The following is a 20,511-nucleotide window of genomic DNA, read 5'->3' as shown; positions in this document are numbered from 1 at the left end:
TCTCAGTGACACACATTCAACACCACCACCTAAACCTAATCTTGATTGTTCATTTGGTTTTCCTCCCGTCTTTTTTTTTTTTTTTTTGCTGGCACCACACAGCTTGCGGGATCTTAGTTCCCCAACCAGGGATTGAACCTGGGCCCTCAGCAGTGAAAGCACAGAGTCCTCACCACTGGACCGCCAGGGAATTCCCATCATTTGGTTTTCAAGAATTCTTCCAGGGCAATGCAAACTTCAAGTCCCCAGAAGGAAGACATGGTTTAGAACTGAGCCCTGGAAGAAAGTTGGTACAAGAGAAACCACAAAGGGGCCTGGGGGAAAGGAGGAGAGACGCTCCAGAATCAGGTGGTTAGGCCAAGAGACTGAAATCCAGGGCACTGGGCTGGAGGGTCCGGGGAGCAGGTGATGAGGCTCATCCCTAAAAAGAAGGAACCTTGAGCCCCTGCAGGGCTGGGCCAATGTCAGTGGGCCAGGACAGGATCATATCTGTGAGTGGGAGGAGCTCTGGTGCCTGAGCGGGGAGCAGAAGAGGGTCCACCTGCAGGGCCACGTCTCCATTAGGAAGGCCTTTTTCTTCTGGCTTGGGGACAGTTGATTCTTCCGGTTTTTGGAGTTTAGAACAGATGATTAGAGGTGCCACGTTCTTCCCTCCATCATGAAGGCAAGGTTCAAAGAAAGGGCGAAGGGGGCCAGAGAAACTGTGGGTGAAAGTAAAGATGTGGGACTGGTTGGTCACGTTGTAGAAGGAAATGATTCCTGCTTCATAGTCCAGAAAAATCCCCACACACCGCGGGGGCTCTTTCAGGCGGAAGGAGGTCTGCGGGGATGTTAGGGCCTCGTACTCATTCCCGCGATTCTGTCGCAGGAGCCAGTGTCCATTGGCGGGCGAGGCCGTGACCTTCCCCTTCCTGCTCACTGACTCACTACACACCCCCAGGGCCCATTTGGTCTTGTCTGCCACAGACACCTCCCAGTAGTGACAGCCAGCTGTGAAGTACTCAGAGCCCAGGACACTGACTACGAAGTCAAATCGCTGAGGGTTGTTGGGCACAGGCTGCCTTGTGTCTCCAAGCTTCACACACCTGCGGTCCTCAGACAGGATGAGTTTGGGATGCGCTGTGTCTGGGTCCAGGGTCACCATCACTGCAGAGAGTCACAGAGAGGTGAGGTTTGAGACGGCTAGGTCTCAAGGGATCTTTGAAAAGCTCTGGAGGGAATAATCATCCCTAGGTCTGCAACCACTGTCATCGGCCCATTTTAGTTTATGGTGCCCTCACCTTCACATGTCCTGGAACTAAAGAAAACTGTCTTCCAGTCTCCTAGATCTGCTGGTGGTCTATTGAGTAAAAGAGGAAACATTTCTCACCCATCTGTGAAGCTGCCTTAATCCTTAGGAAATACTGCCTTTTTCTTTGCTGGTCCAAAGGAATCTAATGCATGATAATAAACAGGCTTTGATGTTAGACCCTGTAGCTAGATAGCATGTTTTGAGTCCCAGCTCTGCCACAAGCTAGTTATGTGACCCTGGGCTTGTTATTCATCTCCAAACCTTAGTTTCTTCATCTGTAAAGTGGGAATAATAGCAGCACTGAATAATATGCTGGAGAGCTGTTGTGCAGATTTGATGAGCTAATGCATGAGATAGTGCCTTGTTCACACAGTGAGTGTGTGACGCTCATTTTCTTAGCTAAAATTATTGCTTATAATTATCATTTTAACATGGTAATATAGAGAGACTTCCCTGGTGGCACAATGGTTAAGAATCCTCCTGCCAGTGCAGGGGGCATGGTTCAATCCCTGGTCCAGGAAGATCCCACATGCCACGGAGCAGCTAAGCCCGTGTGCCACAACTACTGAGCCTGCGCTCTAGAACCCACAAGCCACAATTACTGAGCCTGTGTGCTACAACTACTGAGGCTGCATGCCACAACTACTGAAGCCTGTGTGCCCTAGAGCCCGTGCTCCACAACAAGAGAAGCCACCACAATGAGAAGCCCACACACCGCAATGAAGAGTAACCCCTGCTCGCTGCAACTAGAGAAAGCCTGCATGCAGCAACAAAGACCCAACGCAGCCAAAAATAAATAAAATTAAAAATGTTAAAATAGAGAGATGGATTCTTCCTTAAAATTGTGGGTTATGAGGGTCACAATGAGTCTCCCTCCTTCCCCAAGTATGGAAAACAGGCTCTTCTTGGAGAGTTAAATACATGAAATGTGTACTCAGTCAAAGTAGTGGGAATGAGTCAGACTGTGAGAGTGAAAAGTATTTATAAGTTCCCAGAATTCCAACCAAGGTGACCTGGTGTTTTCTCAAGTGGCCAACTCATGGATTATATTTTTCCTGCCTGAAGGAAGACTCTGTGAACGGAAGGGGGATGAGCAGCTTGCAAAATGGAGAAGGACTGCAAAGCAGTGAAAATAACAGGTCTCGTTCAAATAGCAGCAAAACATGCAAACTAGGAAACAATTGAAAAGAGATGTGCAAGTCTTTTTGAATAAAACTATGAAAACTTTTCTTAGTCTACATTGTTGAGGCATCTGCCCAACTCACTCTCTTCTCTGAGAATCACCACCCACCAAGGAAACTGATCTTCAGAGAAAGAAGGATGTGGCAGATGCATAGAAAGAAGAGATAGGAGCACTGGCTATCTATCTATCTATCCAACAGCGGGAAAGGAAGGACTTCCCAACCTGAAAGCACAGAAAAGACTACACAGGAAAAGATGAATAGATTGGACTACAGAAAAATAAAACACTCATGCATCCAAAAAAAAAAAAATACAATGAGGAAATTAACATGCAAATGAAAAACTCAGAAAAATATTTTGTGGAAAATAGGACCAAGAGTTAATATAGAAAAAGTCCCCACAAATCGAAAAGTAGCCAGAATAGGACAGGTGCAGACAAGCCAAAAAGATAAAATACAAGCAACCAATGAACTTAAGAAAAATCTCAAAAATCATAGAAAACCCATAAGAAGAGTAAACCAAATATTTATCAGTGTTCTAAAAGAAGGGAGACTTTCTGAATCAAAGATTTTTAAAATCTGATAAGCAGATAAACAGATTTGACTTAAATTTTTTTTTTTTTTTTTTGCGGTACGCGGTCCTCTCACCGTTGTGGCTCCTCCTGCTGCGGAGCACAGGCTCCGGACGCGCAGGCTCAGTGGCCATGGCTTACGGGCCCAGCCGCTCCACGGCATGTAGGATCTTCCCGGACTGGGGCACGAACCCATGTCCCCTGCATCGGCAGGTGGACTCTCAACCACTGCGCCACCAGGGAAGCCCCTAAATTTTTTTTTTAATTACAGTCTGCCTTCCAAAGGAACAGAGCAATGGACTCTGAAATGTGGATCCATTAAACTGGTGCAACTTACCAAAGTGTAGCCGGGCCCTTCTCCAGCCTGAAAGACAGAAAAAGGGATTGTTAAAGTGATGGAGAAATGGAGACCTCCTGGTGCAGGTGGAGTGGGGGCAGGTAGAGTGGGGGGACAGGGAGAGTGCACCTCACCTGAGTCTGCTGCAGCTCTCTTTAACTCTACAAAAGAAGAAACAAGGGGAGTGAGCTTTCACTGGAAACATAGAATCAACATAAGTTGGTATAGAAGTTATAAGAACAGGGGAACTTACTCAGTTCACGCCGGAGTTTCTCTAAAGAATAACAATTTGACAAATCAGAATGAGGGCTTGTACATGCCTGTGATGCTCCAGTCCCATCCCAACCACATTCCCAGAGCAGATTCCCACTAGCAATACCCTGAACTTTCCCCATGACAGTGTTTCCAACAGCAATGGCTCCCAGCCATGGTCCTGGGGTCCCCAGAGATACTGCAGAGGGTCAGCGAGTCCCTATGGGAGCCAAACCTGGCTTGCAGATTGAATCAACAACACATCTCACACATGTAAGTGATGGCAACATAAACGTATGTAGACGTTGCGGGAGAAGAATAAAATATAAGTTCATTTAAAACTATTACTAATTTCCATTAGATTTTCTTATGCATGTTTTCTCAATGTAAAATCAAATAGACATATCATGTCTGAGGATTTGGGGTTCTTGTTGTTATGAAGAGGTTCTCATACATGAACAGGCGGAGAAGCCCTGTTCCACATATTCAGTTGAATGAGGATCCATCTACCTTGGATCCCACCGAAGGGAACGTCATGCCTGAGTGATACAAGTGTCTCCCAGATGTCTTCACTTATGGAAGGTATCTCTCTTCTTGCTAAAACTTTTCCCATTTAGTGGCTACATAACAATCGTGCAGGAAAGAGGAGCACAGAATATTTGAGGAATAAGAGGCCTTAGGGAGCCAGGAAATTCCCAACCCTCATGCTTGAAGTATCCTTGCCCCCTCTCTTCTGCCCCAGGAGGTGAATCTGAGACTCTCTTCATAAAGCAAAGATGTCAGCAGAAGGAGGTTTGTGGCACGGATGAGGAGCAGAACTTACTGAGGGCTTTATAGAGACGTCCTAAAAAAACAGAGAAAGAGGCAAAACTGAGCAGATCCTGCCACTTTATCCCCAGGGCCCAGGAAGTCTCATCACTCCACCCCCATGCCCCCCAGCCCCCAAACTCCACCCCCCGCAGAAAGAAAGATGACAATCCTATCAGCCCCCAATACAGTCACATCCCCCTAAGGGCAGACTGGGGAATTCACCGGTGCTGGTGCTACTTTCCAGATGACCTGGACTACCCTGACTTTGGTTCCTCTTCCCTTCCTTTTGTCTGTCTGGTTTCATTTCCGCTGTTCATATGAGTGTTTCCAATATGTTTGTAACCGAGTGTCCATGAGTGTATGCCTTGCCGCCCTTTTATAACTGTTTATAATATCTATGGTGTAAAACTAGCTGAAGGCCTACCACTGGCTTACTGATGTGGGCTGTTATTCTCTACACTAACCTCCCCCCACCCCGCCGAAGTACTGTGGAGAAACACAAATTTGGAGACCCCAGAAGGTCTGGGACATGTGCATATGCTTCTGTGCTTTGGGGGAGTACTTGCAGCCTCTCTGGAAGGGTCATCTGCCCACATTTCCCCTTAGCACTGGCCCTGCCACAGAGTTGAAATTATACATTTGAGTTCACTGCCAGGCCCTGTGCTAAGGGCTGGGCATATGTTAGGTGTTGGGCATTGGGGCAGTGAAGCTGAATATGATATGGCCCCTAACAAGATAACAGTTTATTTTTACCATTCCCACTACCAACAGCCTCCATTTAGTGTGTCCTGTTTTTATGACGTAGGCCCTGAATCCACTCAACAATATGAGGTGCATATAATTATTATTCCCATTTTACAGACTGGTGGTCTGAGGCTCAGAGGGGACATGGAAATTTATCCAGATTATCCAGCTGGTAAGTGGCCAAGGAGGCAGGATTCAAACCCAAGTCTGCCTGATTCCTAGTTGGAGGCCTTCCCCACTACACCACACTGTTCCTTCCCTTCTAGGACATGACGGTCATTGTGTCCCTGAGGTGTGCACCCGCATGCTTTAACTAGCCTGGAGCAGATGTGAGGGGGGAAGGGAGGAGATGCCGAAATCACTGCAGGTGGAGCCATTTCTGAGCCAGTGACTTGTCTTCCCAGCTAGACTTTCAAAGGGCAGAGCCCCACCTGCTTTTTGGTACCTGGGGTGTCTGTCTTTTACCCTCAGTGGCCCAGAGCAAACATTCAATTAATGAAGACAAAATGGCAATAAGGGAAAGGTTTCAGGCACTGTAGTAGGAGTTTTGTGGGGTTTTTTTTAAAGTTGTCTCTTTTAATTCTGAAAATAATCGGGTGAAGAGATCTATTATCCCCAATTTACAGATGAGGAAACCAAAGCTCAGAGCAGTAAAGCGACTTAACCCAGCCAGTAAGTGGCAGATCTGAGCCAGTTGCTGCTGACTCCAGAGCCTATGCCCCTTCCACTGTATCACACCACCTCTCTCAATGCAAAGATTGTATGGATCCTCCTATAATACCATTTTAATATATGTTAAAATAGTATATGAATCTTCTTTTTAGGTTATTGGTGGGAAAGCCAATGAAGGAACCTATGAATTTTGACCCCAGGCATCCCTTCGGCCACTGCTACCAACCCTATAACCCCTTGATATTAGAAAATAAGTTCCAATTGTATTAACAGAGAATATATGTGGTGTGTGTGTGTGTGTGTGTGTGTGTACACATACACCACATATATATTGCATGTATAACAACCATCAGCATTTATGTAGGAGAAAAAATGTTATTTGTTCCCTACCCCTTATTCTATATATATAATTACCTTTTTCTTTTGCATGGTCTGAGAGAAGATTTTCTAGAGGAAGGAAAGTAAAAGAAAATGAGATTCTGTGACATTACCTTGAGGGTCCCTGCTTCCTACTGAGTTTATGGGCTCTTGAACCTGTCCGCCTCTATCTCCACCTCCACCTCTCTGATCCAGGCCCTCATCTCTCTCATTTGGATGCCAGAAATAGTGGCCCAAATTGCCCTCAAATTCTGTTGCACTCCCTCTGGTCTCCTCTCAACAGAGCAGCCAGAGAGAGCTTTCTGGAAGCACAATTCTGGTCAGGATAGCCCATTCGCAGCTTCTCCACAGCTCTGAGGAGAAAGACGAAAACTCTTCATGGGATCTGCAAGGCCTCACATGCTGGTCCCCGCCTAACTCTGCAGCAGCACCTTCTGCCACCTTTCCCCTCACTTTTGCACCATAGTTCTTTCTCAAGCTGTTCTGCTGTGGGTGGTTTCCTATTCCCTCTTCCCCCATGCCTGTCCGTCTTCCAGATCAAACATCACTGGGAACATCATCTGGAAACTCCTTTGCCATCCCTGAAGTTTGGTTGCTTCCACCCAGTCACCGTCTTCCCAGCCTTCAGAACTTCCTTTTGTGGCTTCTGTACACATTTATTTGTGTAATTATTTAATGCACGTATACCTCCCTGACTAGACAGAAGGTTCCAAGAAGGCAAAGACCATGTCCGCTTTCACTCACTGTTGTGTCCCCAGTATCTGGTATAGTCTGCACCACTTAGCAGAGAATTATCAATTATTTGTTGAATGACTAAACAGGTCCCCTACCTTAGACCTACATGACTCCCCCAGGATAAGATCAAGCCATGAGCTCAGAGACAAAATCACCAAACATACTGGAAGGCAAGCTATTACAAGGAAGAGTCAGCAGAAACTGGGAACAACAGGTTTTGACACCACCACCACCATCACCACCCAGCAGATGCTGGGATCTTCAGGTCCGGAATTTAGATTAGTGGGCCCTGGGGGCACAAAAATGAACAAAACAGAGAAACATACCTGCCCAACCCAGGACACTCACCTACCTCCATTGCGTGTTCATAGAGAAGCCTCTCTGGAAGGGAGAGAGAGAGAGAGAGATGTCAGCTCGGCTTAAGGAAGGGCCTTTTCTAACAGGCAGAGCTGTCCAAGGGACCACAAGCTGCCTGAGCAGGACTTTGCTCCTTGTCGCTGTGGGTGTGTGACCATTAGAAAGGATTAGAGGGTCTTCAAACCATCAGACAGGGAAAGGAGTTATGTGATTTTCAAGGTCCTTGGCAACCCTGCGAGCCATGAAATGCAACCATATTAATGAGGGTTTTATCCAATGGATATGATTGGATTTCTTTCTTTTTTTTTTTTTTAAGATGTTGGGGGTAGGAGTTTATTAATTAATTAATTATTATTATTATTATTTTGCTGTGTTGGGTCTTCGTTTCTGTCCAAGGGCTTTCTCTAGTTGTGGCAAGCGGGGGCCACTCTTCATCACGGTGCACAGGCCTCTCACTATTGCGGCCTCTCTTGTTGTGGAGCACAGGCTCCAGACGCGCAGGCTCAGTAGTTGTGGCTCACGGGCCTAGTTGCTCCGCAGCATGCGGGATCTTCCCAGACCAGGGCTCGAACCCATGTCCCCTGCATTAGCAGGCAGATTCTCAACCACTGCACCACCAGGGAAGCCCTGGATTTCTTAATTAATTAGAAGACTGACATCATACCAGTCTTCTAATTAATTCACAGCTCTGCCCGGGAGCTTTCTGCACTTTCTTTGATCCTCTCTTCAATGTGGGTCCCCAGAACACAGCTCTACCAGTTTTCTCCCGGACAACCTATGGATAACTGTTAGGTCTCTGTCTGCTTCCTCCCAGCCTTCTCCTAGAGAGGCTGCAGTACCAATTCCTGCCAGCCTGGGCTCCCTTACCACTTAGTTACCTTTTGACCTTCTTTGCTTCCAGATGATGTAAATGCCCACCATGATGAAAATCCCCAGGACAGGCACGATCACAGCAAGAGCCACTGCTGATGAGGAGAACCTCCCTGGAGATGGGGCTGAAACAGAAACCACCTGTGACCACCCTCGGAGAGCTTCTCCATGGCAAGGGCCCCACCTCGAATGGCAGGTGACTCAGGCACATCCCAACTGCCTCCATCACCTTGAGAGAGACCTCCAGCCAAATTGGTGAGGCTCTCTGCTTCTCTCAGCGACTCAAACCCCAGATGACCCAGGAATGACTTTAAAGTGAGATGTTTATCTCTCAGGATAGGTTTCAATGGTCCTGCCTGAAGACAATGAGTCAAACTCAGCATCTCAACCACAATCTCAATGGTCAGAGACTGCCCGAGACTTTGGAGAACTGGAGGTGCTTCCTCAGGAACCGCTATAGTTTTCTCATGAGCACCCATCTGCTCCCCCTTCAAATCTTCACTCTGAGATAGAACAGCAGTCAGCGAACTCTTTGCCTGAGCCCTATCAGCAGGGGCAAAACAATTTCTATGGTGTTACAGCAGCAAGCCGAACGTCTAGACAGGGGAGAAAGAAGGACGGAAAGAAGAACTAACGAAGAAAATAACAGCAGGAGAGGCTCTAGGACAAGTGGCAAAGAGCCTAAACTGGATGTGAGTTCTCGCTCAGCACTGCGTGACCCCCGGAGAGAGACTGAGGCTCGCCAAGCCCGGCCCGCCCTCTGGAACATGCACCCAAGAAGAAATAAGGCCTTGGGCCTGGCCTCCTTATTCTTGGAACCCCTTTTGTCAGATGTCCCAGGCAGGGAAAGAGGTACAGAAACTCTCACCTGACACATGCAAAGGCAGCTGGAGGAAGACGAGTGTGATGAAGCATCTGGAGAGCCAGGAGCCTGAGGAACTTGCCATCTTCATCCAGACTAGGAGGACAGACACAGGGAGACATCAGAAAGAGTTGGCGAGCTTGATGGGAGAAAGGGTACCACCCAGGAGGTAGGGCAGAGATGGGGGCTGCATTGGGTACACTCTGGAGTCACAGGCCAGGTATTGAATCCTAGCTCTGCTGCTTACCTCCATGTGGCCTGAGTCTCTGGGACTCAGTTTCTCCATCTTTGAAATGGGTGTAATAACTGTGCCTCCTGGCAGAATCATTGTGAGGATTGAAGGAGGTAAGTGCTCAACACAGAGGCTGGCATCATGGTTAAGTCTATAAATGCCATGAGTGAGCACTGCAGGGTGACACTCTGAGTGTGATTTAGAAGGCACAGGGAGGAGGAGTCTAGAAGAATGAGAACCTATACCCAGAACTAGCCAGGTAAACACGGGAGGACTGGCTTCTTTTTGCATTTAGTGTCCCAGGTCAGGTTTGGGAAGTGCCTATTGCAAGCCAATCGTGGACCCACAATGTAGCCTGGAGCTCTTCCCTGACAGCTTTTCAAGTTTGACTCTTGAGAAACAAGAAACCAAGGCAGTGAAGTTCCTCCATTTCATTATGAAGGCACTAATCCTACAAGTTCAGGGTCTGGAGTTAGAAAGACCTGGGTTCAAGTCTTAGCTCCACCCGTGTACTAGTTCTGTGTCCCTGGGAAAGTTGACATCTGTGGGTCTTCAGTTCTTAATGTATAAATGGGGAACCTTCTTCACAGGCAAATGTGAGGGTTCAAGGACATGATGCATGTACAGCACTTGCCACATATGCCTATTGTTATTATTACTAAACTAAAGGAGGACGATCGTCCCTGGGAGGTGTGGGTCACTGTGTGCACTAAGCACAGGGAGACCCTAAGGGATCCCCTCCTGTATGACTCTTTCCCCTCCTACTTGCTACTGTCTGAAATTCCTTGAGCAGAAAACTAATCTTTCATGCCACCCCTGGGGTTGAAGTTCAAATGCAAATACTCGAGGAAGAGAGAAACTGTCTCTTACATTCTCTCCAAGACTTCAAATCCTTTCCAAAGAAGAGGGTTTTGGGAATTCCCTGGCAGCCCAGTGGTTAGGACTTAGCACTTTCACTGCAGAGGGGCTGGGTTCAATCCCTGGTCAAGGAACTAAGATCCCACGAGCCGCGTGGCACTGACAAAAAAAAAAAAAAAAAAAGAGGAGAGTTTTATGGAAGTCATAAGGCCAGATCCAGGTCTTGGAAGATGGCGAAGTGGGGCTTGGAGGAGGTGGGCAGTCAAAGCAAGATGGGGAAACTGAAGATGGACTCCAGCTTTGAACACATTTCCAGTTCTGTTTTTCTCACAGCAAACAGCACACTGCTTTAGGGTTGTTTTCTTTGTTTGTTGTTTTAAAATCATGATGAATGCATATAACAACCCCTCTAATCCCCTGATGTTGCAAATGGCAACATAACGCTAGGACAGTGTAAGGTTAGGAATACAGTTAGGATGGTTTTGTTGTTGTTGTGTTTGTTTGTTTGTTTGTTTGTTTTGCCTCTATCCCACCCACTTTCCTGCAGGTTACCAGCTACTCAGAAAGTGAACAAGACCAGTTAGGTACGTGAGAAAGGCTCTCTACCTTATCAATGAAGGTTGAAGATGGAAGTAGGCAGGGCCCTGGATGCCCTGGAATTACCCCAATCCCCAAACCCTCAATGAGAAGGTATTTTTGAAACACAACCTGGGTAGCCACGCCCAGAGTGATGTGGAGCTGCAAGCTGAACCAGGCATGTCTGAAATTTAATAAGAGGAGACCCCCAGGGCCCCATCTTCCTAGATTCAGATAGTTCATTAAGTGATTAAGAGGATGGACTCTGGAGTCAGCCTGGGTTCAAGCCCTGGTTCTGCCATCACCTCCCTGGTGTGACCTTGGACAGGCTAGTTTACTCCAAGTCTCCTCTCATTCACACATGAAGTGGAGTTAATAATAGTACCCACCTCGTAGATAGGGCTATAGTGAGCATTCATAGAAAACATGCAGTGCAATGGTCTGCACCAGATACTAAGAATAAAAAAGCAGGGCTTCCCTAGTGGCACAGTGGTTAAGAATCTACCTGCCAATGCAGGGGACATGTGTTCGAGCTGTGGGAAGATCCCACATGCCGTGGAGCAACTAAGCCCGTGCACCACAACTACTGAGCCTGCACTCTAGAGCCTGCGAGCCACAACTACTGAGCCCACACGCCACAACTACTGAAACCCTCGTGCCTAGAGCCTGTGCTCTGAGACAAGAGAAGCCACCGCAATGAGAAGCCCGTGCGCCCCAGGAAGAGTAGCCCTCCCCAGACCTACTCGCCACCACTAGAGAAAGCCCATGCACAGCAACAAAGACCCAACACAGCCAAAAATTAAAAAAAAAAAAGTTGGAAATAAATGAGGAATAATTAAAAACTGACAATGTGGGTTGTTAAAATACAAATAAATGTAATATATATTTCTATTTTTTAAAAAAAGCAAATGAAGTCCTTCCATCCAATTGTCACTCTGAGTAATGAGGGCAGTTGAGGTAGCTTCGGGAGGAGAGCTAGAAAGGATGACACCAGTTACAGGATTTTCACTCTCCAGTCATTAGAGAAATGCAAATCAAGACCACAGTTAGATATGCTTTGTCTTCCTTCAAATTATCAAATATCAGGGGGAAAAATACGCAGAGTCAGCACACATGTGGGCAAACTGACTCCCTTGTCCATTGCTAAACAACTTTCACAAGGAAAATTTAGCAATAAGTATCAAAAGGTTTACATGTAGGCAAAAGTTTTTTAGCCTCTCCGCGACATGTGGGATCTTCCCGGACCGGAGCACGAACCCCTGTCCCCTGCATTGGCAGGCGGACTCAAACACTGTGCCACCAGGGAAACTCTCAACCACTGTGCCACCAGGGAAGCCCTAGGCAAAAGTTTTAATCCAGTAATTTCACCTCCAGAAAAGAATACTACAGAAATAAATAAGGATGTGCATAAGGATTTGATGGTGCGGATGCTCATCACAAAGTTATTTATGAAAAGAAAAAATTGAAGACAACCTAAAAGTCCACTAAAATGGGAATGATTATTTATGGTACATTCTTGCAATGAAATACTATGCAGTATTTCATAATCACATGATAGAACAATCTTTAATAGCACTGGGAAAATTTCACTATATCCCAAACAATAGATTTTTAAAACGATGCATAGGATGATACAAGTTAGGCAGAATATGCTTAGAAAAAAGGCAAAAATGTAGATATTAAGCAGTGGTTATTTCTGAGGGTGGGAGAGGGGAACGAAGGTGATCTTTATGGCTTTCCCTGTGTATTTTCTAAATTTTCTACCTTGAACATGTATAACTGTGATTATCAGGAAGCAAATATATTGAAAAAAGGAGGAGGATGACCAAGAAGGGAAGGAGAAAGAGGAGAAGAAACAGAGTCCACTTTGGGCAAAGGCACACACAGTCCAGGAGGCAAAGAAGCACAACAGGAAGTGCCTCCCGAGGTCCAAAATCAGAAGCCACAGCCACAGTTGCTTTACAGCATCTCTTCTCAGAGCTTTGAGTGGAAGATTAAGTGCTGCCAAATCTTTTATTTCCTATTTTCTTACATGGATGTAATAACCCTCTATCTGGTCACCGTACTGATCTCCAGATCTATTCTTCTGATATGGTTGGCCAGGATGGCCTTCTTCCATCATGTCCTCAGTTAATTTATATTATAATATATCAATATTATAACAATCAACATTATGCTACTGTAAGATTGAATTAATACTAAATCATAAATATATTTTTGAGTTATTTATATTGTTCTATATCCATAATGGCTCCAATTTATTGCACCTGTAGGTACTCTACATATATTTCTTTGCTATTGACAACAACCCTGAAAAATAGGTATTACTGTCCTCATTTTACACTCAGAACAAGGCAATCTTGCACATATCAGGGTGTCACGCAAGCAAACTGATGGGATCCTTTCTGGAAGTAGGTAGAATGTAAAACATGGATAAATAGATGAGTGAATGAATGAATGCACAGCCTTGTATCATGAGTTACAAAATGCTCAAATCACTTCCTTACTTCTCAGTGTGGTTATCATGAAATTCCTTTATGAAGAAAGCTCCCCTAATAAATATAAAGCATAATTTCACTTCCTAAAGTTCAATGTACATGACACAATTTGGGGACCATTGATATCTTAACAATATTGAGTGCTCTGGCCAATGAACCGTTTATCTCTCTACTAATTTAGGTCTTCTTTAATTTCTTTCAGCAGTATTTTATAGTTTTCAGTGTATAGATCTTGCACATCTTTTGTTAGCTTTATTCATAAGTATTTAATATTTTGATATTATTATATTTAAATTAAGTTATTAATTTTAATTTCTGATTTTTCATTACTAACATATAAAAATACAGTTGATTTTTGTATATTTCATCTTATATCCCTGACCTTGCTAAACTCATTTACTAATGCTAGCATTTCTGTAGATTACATAGGATTTTCTGTATAGAAGATCACATCACCTATGAGTAAAGACAGTCTTACTTCTTCCTTTTTAATCTGAATGTCTTTTATTTCCTTATCTTGCCTTGTTGCCTTGGCTCCTTGCCTTGTTCCTGATACTAGGGAAAACATTCCTTTTTTCACCATTAGGTATAATGATAGCCATAAGGTTTTCATAGATACATTTTATCAAGGTCAGGAAATTCCCTTCTATTTCTAGTTTTCTGAGAGTTTTTATCAAGAATGGATGTTAACTTTGTCAACTGATATGTCTGTATGTATTGAGATGATCACACAATTTTCCCCTTTTTTTTATTGAAGTATAGTGAATGTACAATATTATATGAGTTTCAGTTGTACATCATAGTGATTCAAAAATTTTAAAGGTTATATTCCATTTATAGTTACTCTAAACTATTGGCTATATTGCCTTGTTGTACTATATATACTTGTAGCTTATTTATTTTATACATATGATTTTTTTTATGTTTCTGAAAGAACTGAGTTTATTTTAAAGATTGCATCAAGTTTGAATCTCAGTAAACAAAGCCATGTCTTCATTATATGTTGATTTTGTCAAAGAGCACAGACTTGCATACATCAAATGATATGATAAAGTACTTTAAAGTAAAAGGTGTTTGCTTTTAGGACTGTGGAACTAAAGTATCGATAAAAAGTTAATGTGGAACTAAAATACAATATATATGTCTTCTGGGTGATTTAGGCCATAATGTTTTGGCTTCTTAGAAGTTTTCAAAATTAACAGTTTTTAAATTGATTCTTTTATCTGATTTTTATTAAATAAAATAATATTTAATAATATTAAATTATACTGAAATTATATTATTATTAAATATAAAAGGATTATTATCCTCTTATCTGCTATTCGCTGGAATAGAGGTATAGAAAAGATTAACATACTCATACAATATACGCCTAAGCTGAAACAAAAAGGTCAAATATCTGAGAGATAACGGCATTCGTGATCACAAGTTGTTTTAAAAGGGGAAAAATGAGTTCCAACCTATTTCTTTTTTGGCCATGCCACACGGCTCACGAGATCTTAGTTCCCTGACCAGGGATCGAACCTGTGCCCCTGGAGTGGAAGCGTGGAGTCCTAACCACTGGACTGCCAGGGAATTCCCAGTTCCAACTCATTTTAAAATAGTTCATTAAAAGTCTGAGCTCTTTGCAAAAGGGTGCCATTTTAAACTTATCTGCCATCCTACTTCCATAACATTTATAAGCATATTTCACTGGGCAAGCAAATTAGTAACATGATTGCATCATAGCTGTGTAGTTAATCAAGAAACTTGTCAACTGAATACAACTTTGTGTGTGTGTGTGTGTGTGAGGTCATCTGTTCTGACCACTGAAATATTCAATGAAAAGCTACATTTAGAAGCTTAGAAAACCTGTGGTTCAGTACACAGAAGTTTCAACTTCAAAAGAATAGGAATGTTATAATTACTATAGGAAATTATAATGTCTGAAATATCATAAACATTATTTGCTACTACTTTTTAATCACAACGATTTCACATCAGAAAAGTATATATTTTTGTTCACTAAAACTAATGAGGCAATTTGGCAACAAGAGACATTCTTTCTTTCTCACTCTCCTTTCAAAATTACACAGTGTAGAGCTACAGATATACTTAAGCTGCAGTAATAATACCAAAAAAGGGAACAGGTGTTTGCTTTTCAAAATCACTGAAGTACATAAAATGTCAGCAGAACAACAATACTATTCCATGACATCTACTTAAAATTTTATGTTCATCTCCCATTCTTCTCATCATAACGTTCACATTTAAATTATGTATTCATTTTGATTGTTTGCATGTTTTCAGCTCAGACCATTCCCCCCAGAGGAAGAAAGGCTGGCCTCCCCAACACCTGCAGGAAAGGCCTGTCCTGTCCCACACCACATCTGGGCTGAGTGTAAGGTCTTGTATTTTAAGCATGACAATGTACAAAAGAGGTTTTGTTTTATGGCCGCCTACTACAGCCTGGCCCTAAAATGGCCCAGTGCTCACTTCTGCTTAGAGAAATATTCTTTGCTCTTCTGGACATCAGGCTTAATGGTATCACAGCCAGGCTTCCAGCCACCTGGGCACACTTCCCCATGTTTGTCAGTTAACTGGAAGGCCTGAACTAGTCTCAGTGTCTCATCCACAGAGTGGCAGACAGGAAGGTCATTTATGGTGATCTGTCAAAGGATACCTTTATCATCAATAGTAAAAAGGCCCCTGAATGAGATGTCTTTGTCGGCCTTTAATACCCCATAGTTCTGAGCAATATTGCGTTTGGGGTCTAATATCAAGGCAATGTTCATGCGTCCCAGTCCTCCTTGTTTCTTGGGTGTGTTGATCCATGCCAGATAACAGAAGTGAAAATCCACAGAAGCACACATCACTTGGCAGTTGAGTTTCTTAAATCCATCTGCCCTATCACCTTTATGGGGCACACAAAGGTGAAATCAAGAGGGTAAAAGAATAACCCAACACATTTTCCTTTGTAGTCAGATAAGCTGATATCTTTTAACTGACCATCTGGCATAATAGATGTTGCTTTGAACTGGGGGGCAAGGTGCCCAATTTTGCCATTTCCTGAAAACATATTGCTATCAGCAGTTCTCAGACAGGTTCTCACCAGGACCAGTCAGGAAGAAGACAGGCCTCTGTTATTGATTTCTAATTTAATTCTGCTGTGGCCAGAAAACATACTTTGTATGACTTGAATCCTTTTAAATTTATTGACTTGCTTTGTGTGCTAGCATATGGTCTATTTTGGTAAATGTTTCATGTGTATTTTGCTGTTGTTGGGTAGAGGGTGACTAATGTGATATGAGATCTTAGCTTTTTTTATTAAAGGTGTGAATTTCCTTCCTCATAATCTCATCCAAGAAGAGCAGACAGTAAGCTAGTGGCAACATTCCCCAAAATCTAAGGCTAAATAAAACCAAAAGGTAAAGAAAGGCTTATATCTCTAGCGAATTGAGGACTGGAGTCAGATGGCTTGGTTTTAGTCTTGGCTTGGTCCCTACTATCTGTGTGACTTTGCAACTTGGAGCAAGTCACTTAAACTCTTAGGCCCTGATTTTCCATCTTTAAATTGAGAGATTCATTTACATTTGCTGAGTTCATTGTAAATTGGGAAGCAACAAGAAGTAAGGAAATGTATTTGCCTTTTGATCCAGTGAGAAATAGTCTGGAAATCTACTCTAAGGAAAGAATCTGAAATACAAAAGTTTACATGATGTCAGTAGTATTTGTATAATAGTGAGAAACTGGACCATCTATAGGTACATTGATAAGGAAATGACTAAGTAAATTATGGTTCATCAAACCTATGTTTCAAATGAAAGCTAATGATGTGTTAAAAGCAAAATACAAAATAATACATTTACAATGATTATAACTACATTACAGAGTGTGTAGGAAAGGAACTAAAAGTAATTCCTATAAAATATGAATAGTTGTTAATAATTAAGGTGGTTGGAAATATGGGCAATTTTTTCTCATCTCTATTTCCTAACTTACTGATAAAGTGTAATATATTGATGAACAAATGTGCAACATGAAACTAAATTTAGCAACAATGAAATTTATTTAATTAAAGAATTTTGACAAGTTGAAGCTTTAAATTCCTTTCCAGCTCCAATATGCTATAATTCTGCTTCATGAAAAGGAAAAATAACATTTCAAGAGTGTTTGTCTAACTTTCAGTTCTCCACTAGAAATAACCTAATTTGGAAACTTGATGCTTCAGATTACAAAATTACTGAGTTAAGAGGAGGATTAGTCAGATTCTATTTCTGAGAGTGCCTTCCATGGGCAGAACAACAGTGAAGAACCATGGTATTCAATGGAAGTTTCCAAGCCAGGCGGGGAGAAGAAACCAAAAAACAGGAGAGGAAACTAAAAGATGGTAGAAGGGAAACAGGGTAGAAGAAAAAGACTGAAAAAATAAAAGGGTGAACAGATGGTGAGTGAGAGTTTTCCATCATCAGCTGTCTAGATGCCACCTTTGCTGTAAGTCACCTGTAGGACACTAGGTCCCAAAATTGTTGTATATAAATATATATTTTTTCATTGCTATATATAAGATTTTGATTTTTTCTTGTATCCATCCTACTTCAAGGAACTAAAAGCCCTCTCTTCTCACTACCTCCCCTAGTCTTTTTTTTTTTTTTTTTTTTGCGGTACATGGGCCTCTCACTGTTGTGGCCTCTCCCGTTGCGGGGCACAGGCTCCAGACACGCAGGCTCAGTGGCCATGGCTCACCGACCCAGCCGCTCTGTGACATGTGGGATCTTCCCGGACCGGGGCACGAACCCGTGTCCCTTGCATCGGCAGGCGGACGCTCAACCACTGCGCCACCAGGGAAGCCCCTCCCCTAGTCTTTTAAAAAAAATTTTTATTGGAGTATAGTTGATCTAAAATGTTGTGCTAGTTTCAGGTGTACAGCAAAATGAATCAGTTATACATATATCCACTCTCTTTTAGATTATTTTCCCATATAGGCCATTACAGAGTATTGAGTAGAGTTCCCTGTGCTATACAGCAGGCTCTTATTAGTTATCTATTTTATATACAGTAGTGTGTATAAGTTAATCTCAAACTCCTAATTTATCTCTCCCCACCCCCTCTCTATCCCCTTTGGTGACCATAAGTTTGCTTTCTGTGTCTGTGAGTCTATTTCTGTTTTGTAAATAAGTTCATTTGTATCACTTCTTAGATTCTACATGTAAGTGATATCATATGATATTTGTCTTCTCTGTCTGACTTACTTAGTATGATAATCTCTAGGTCCATCCATGTTGCTGCAAATGGCATTATTTTGTTCTTTTTATGGCTGAGTAGTATTCCATTGTATATATGTACCACATCTTCTTTATCCATTCCTGTGTCGATGGATGTTTAGGTTGCTTCCATGTCTTGGCTACTGGAAATAGTGCTGCAACGAACATTGGGATACATGTGTCTTTTTGAATTAGGGTTTTCTCCAGATATATGCCCAATAGTGGGATTGCTGGGTCATATGGTAGTTCTATTTTTAGTTTCTTAAGGAACCTCCATACTGTTTTCCATAGTGGCTGCACCAACTTACATTCCCACCAACAGCGCAGGAGGATTCCCTTTTCTCCACACCCTCTCCAGCATTTATTGTTTGTAGGTTTTTTGATGATGGCCATTCTGACCGGTGTGAACTGATACTTCATTGTAATTTTGATTAGCATTCCTCTAATAATTAGTGATGTTGACCATATTTTCATATGCTTTTTGGCCATCTGAAGTGCCCTAGTCTTCGGCTTCAAATTCCCTCAGGCTCTGGGTCCCCTCTCGTTGCCCTCTGGGATGAACGCTCCCTGCCCTGACAGGCACTCTTGGTCAGCCAGCTCCAAGTCACCCCCAGCATAGCCCTATGGCATTTCAGTTGTTTTACAATTTTTATCAAATAAAACTTATTGCTTTTTTTATCCTAGCTATTATAGAAAATCTGGAAATTACAAGAAAAAAAGGACAAAAATGTTTGAAATCACCTGTAATTCCTCCACCTGAAGACAATATGGTTTTTCAAATATTTTTTCTGTGTATGTATATAACTTTTTTAAAAAAGTAGGACTATACTGTATATATTGTTTTAATACCCAACATTTTCACCAAGAACTATATTATGTAGTTTTCCCATGCCATCAAATATTCTTTTAATAATTTCAGTGTTCCATCATGAATATGCAAGAATTTTTAAAATAATTCCATATTGTAGAATATTCAGGTTTTTTCCCAATGCATTGCTATTATAAGCTTTATCACTACAATTGATAGTGGATTGAGGGCCAAGTTATAAGGCTTAGTTCTAGACTTGGCTTGGTTCCTAATTGTGTGACTTTGTAACTTTAAGGAAGTCACTTAAACTCTTAGGCCTTCAGTTTCCCATCTTTAAAATGGTGAGACTTTTAATTTGCATTGCCAAATCGCCCTCCAGAGAGGTCATATCCATTTACCAAAGTGTATGAAATTGTTTGTTTGTCCACAACCTTGCCACCACTGGGTTTTTTTTTTTTTTAACATCTTTGTCATTTTATTTATTTATTTATTTATTTATTTATTTATTTATTTATTTATGGCTGCATTGGGTCTTCATTGCTGCACACGGGCTTTCTCTAGTTGTGGTGAGCAGGGGCTACTCTTTGTTACGGTGCACGGGCTTCTCATTGTACTGGCTTCTCTTGTCATGGAGCATGGGCTCTAGGCACGTGGGCTTCAGTAGTTGTGGCTAGCGGGCTCTAGAGTGCAGGCTCAGTAGTTGTGGCACACGGGCTTAGTTTCTCCGCAGCATGTGGGATCTTCCCAGACCAGGGCTTGAACCCATGTCCCCTGCATTGGCAGGCGGATTCTTAACCACTGTGCCACCAGGGAAGCCCCTTTGTCATTTTAATGAGTAACAAAACTGGGTTGTTTTTTTTTTTACATCTTCGTTATTTTAATGAGTAATAATATCTCTCTAAAAATAATTAATTGTGTTTCATCTTAATTTGTATTTCTTTGATTATTCCTATGTCATTTGGACTTTGTCAATTACTTGTCTATATTTTGTCCATTTTTCTATTTGGGCATTTGTCTCTAATGTTTTGTAAAATTCCTCATATAGTAACAAAAATTTTTTTCTACTACATATGCTGGAAATATTTTTCCCCACAGGAAGTCATTTACATTTAAGTTTGAAACAGTTTAATTTCAAAAACTTTTAAAGCAGAAAAAAACATGCAGTGAGGACTTCCCTGGTGGCGCAGTGGTTAAGAATCCACCTGCCTGGCAGAAATAGAGACACAGATATAGAG

General features: G+C 42.5%; 1 protein-coding gene and 1 pseudogene across 2 annotated transcripts; both read right to left on the bottom strand.

Annotated features, from left to right (window-relative positions):
- Window positions 1-421: 421 nt before the first annotated feature.
- On the bottom strand, window positions 422-9,152 carry ERMAP (erythroblast membrane associated protein (Scianna blood group); the record flags this gene model as incomplete). Its single annotated transcript, XM_079697532.1, has 8 exons — window positions 422-1,146; window positions 3,382-3,408; window positions 3,516-3,542; window positions 3,635-3,655; window positions 6,250-6,306; window positions 7,321-7,353; window positions 8,208-8,324; window positions 9,068-9,152. 8 exons carry the CDS (start codon window positions 9,150-9,152, stop codon window positions 422-424), a joined length of 1,092 nt encoding a protein of 363 aa, XP_079553658.1.
- A 6,544-nt stretch (window positions 9,153-15,696) lies between these two features.
- On the bottom strand, window positions 15,697-16,283 carry LOC307070210 (peroxiredoxin-1-like; annotated as a pseudogene). The gene has a single exon. The product of its transcript is annotated as a peroxiredoxin-1-like (transcript).
- Window positions 16,284-20,511: the final 4,228 nt, after the last annotated feature.

Source organism: Hyperoodon ampullatus (assembly GCF_949752795.1).
Source record: "Hyperoodon ampullatus genome assembly, chromosome: 2".
In the NCBI taxonomy this organism is placed as follows: Eukaryota; Metazoa; Chordata; class Mammalia; order Artiodactyla; family Ziphiidae; genus Hyperoodon; species Hyperoodon ampullatus.
The sequence above is the reverse complement of the archived record's forward strand: the minus strand, read 5'-3'. Positions and strand labels throughout refer to the sequence as shown.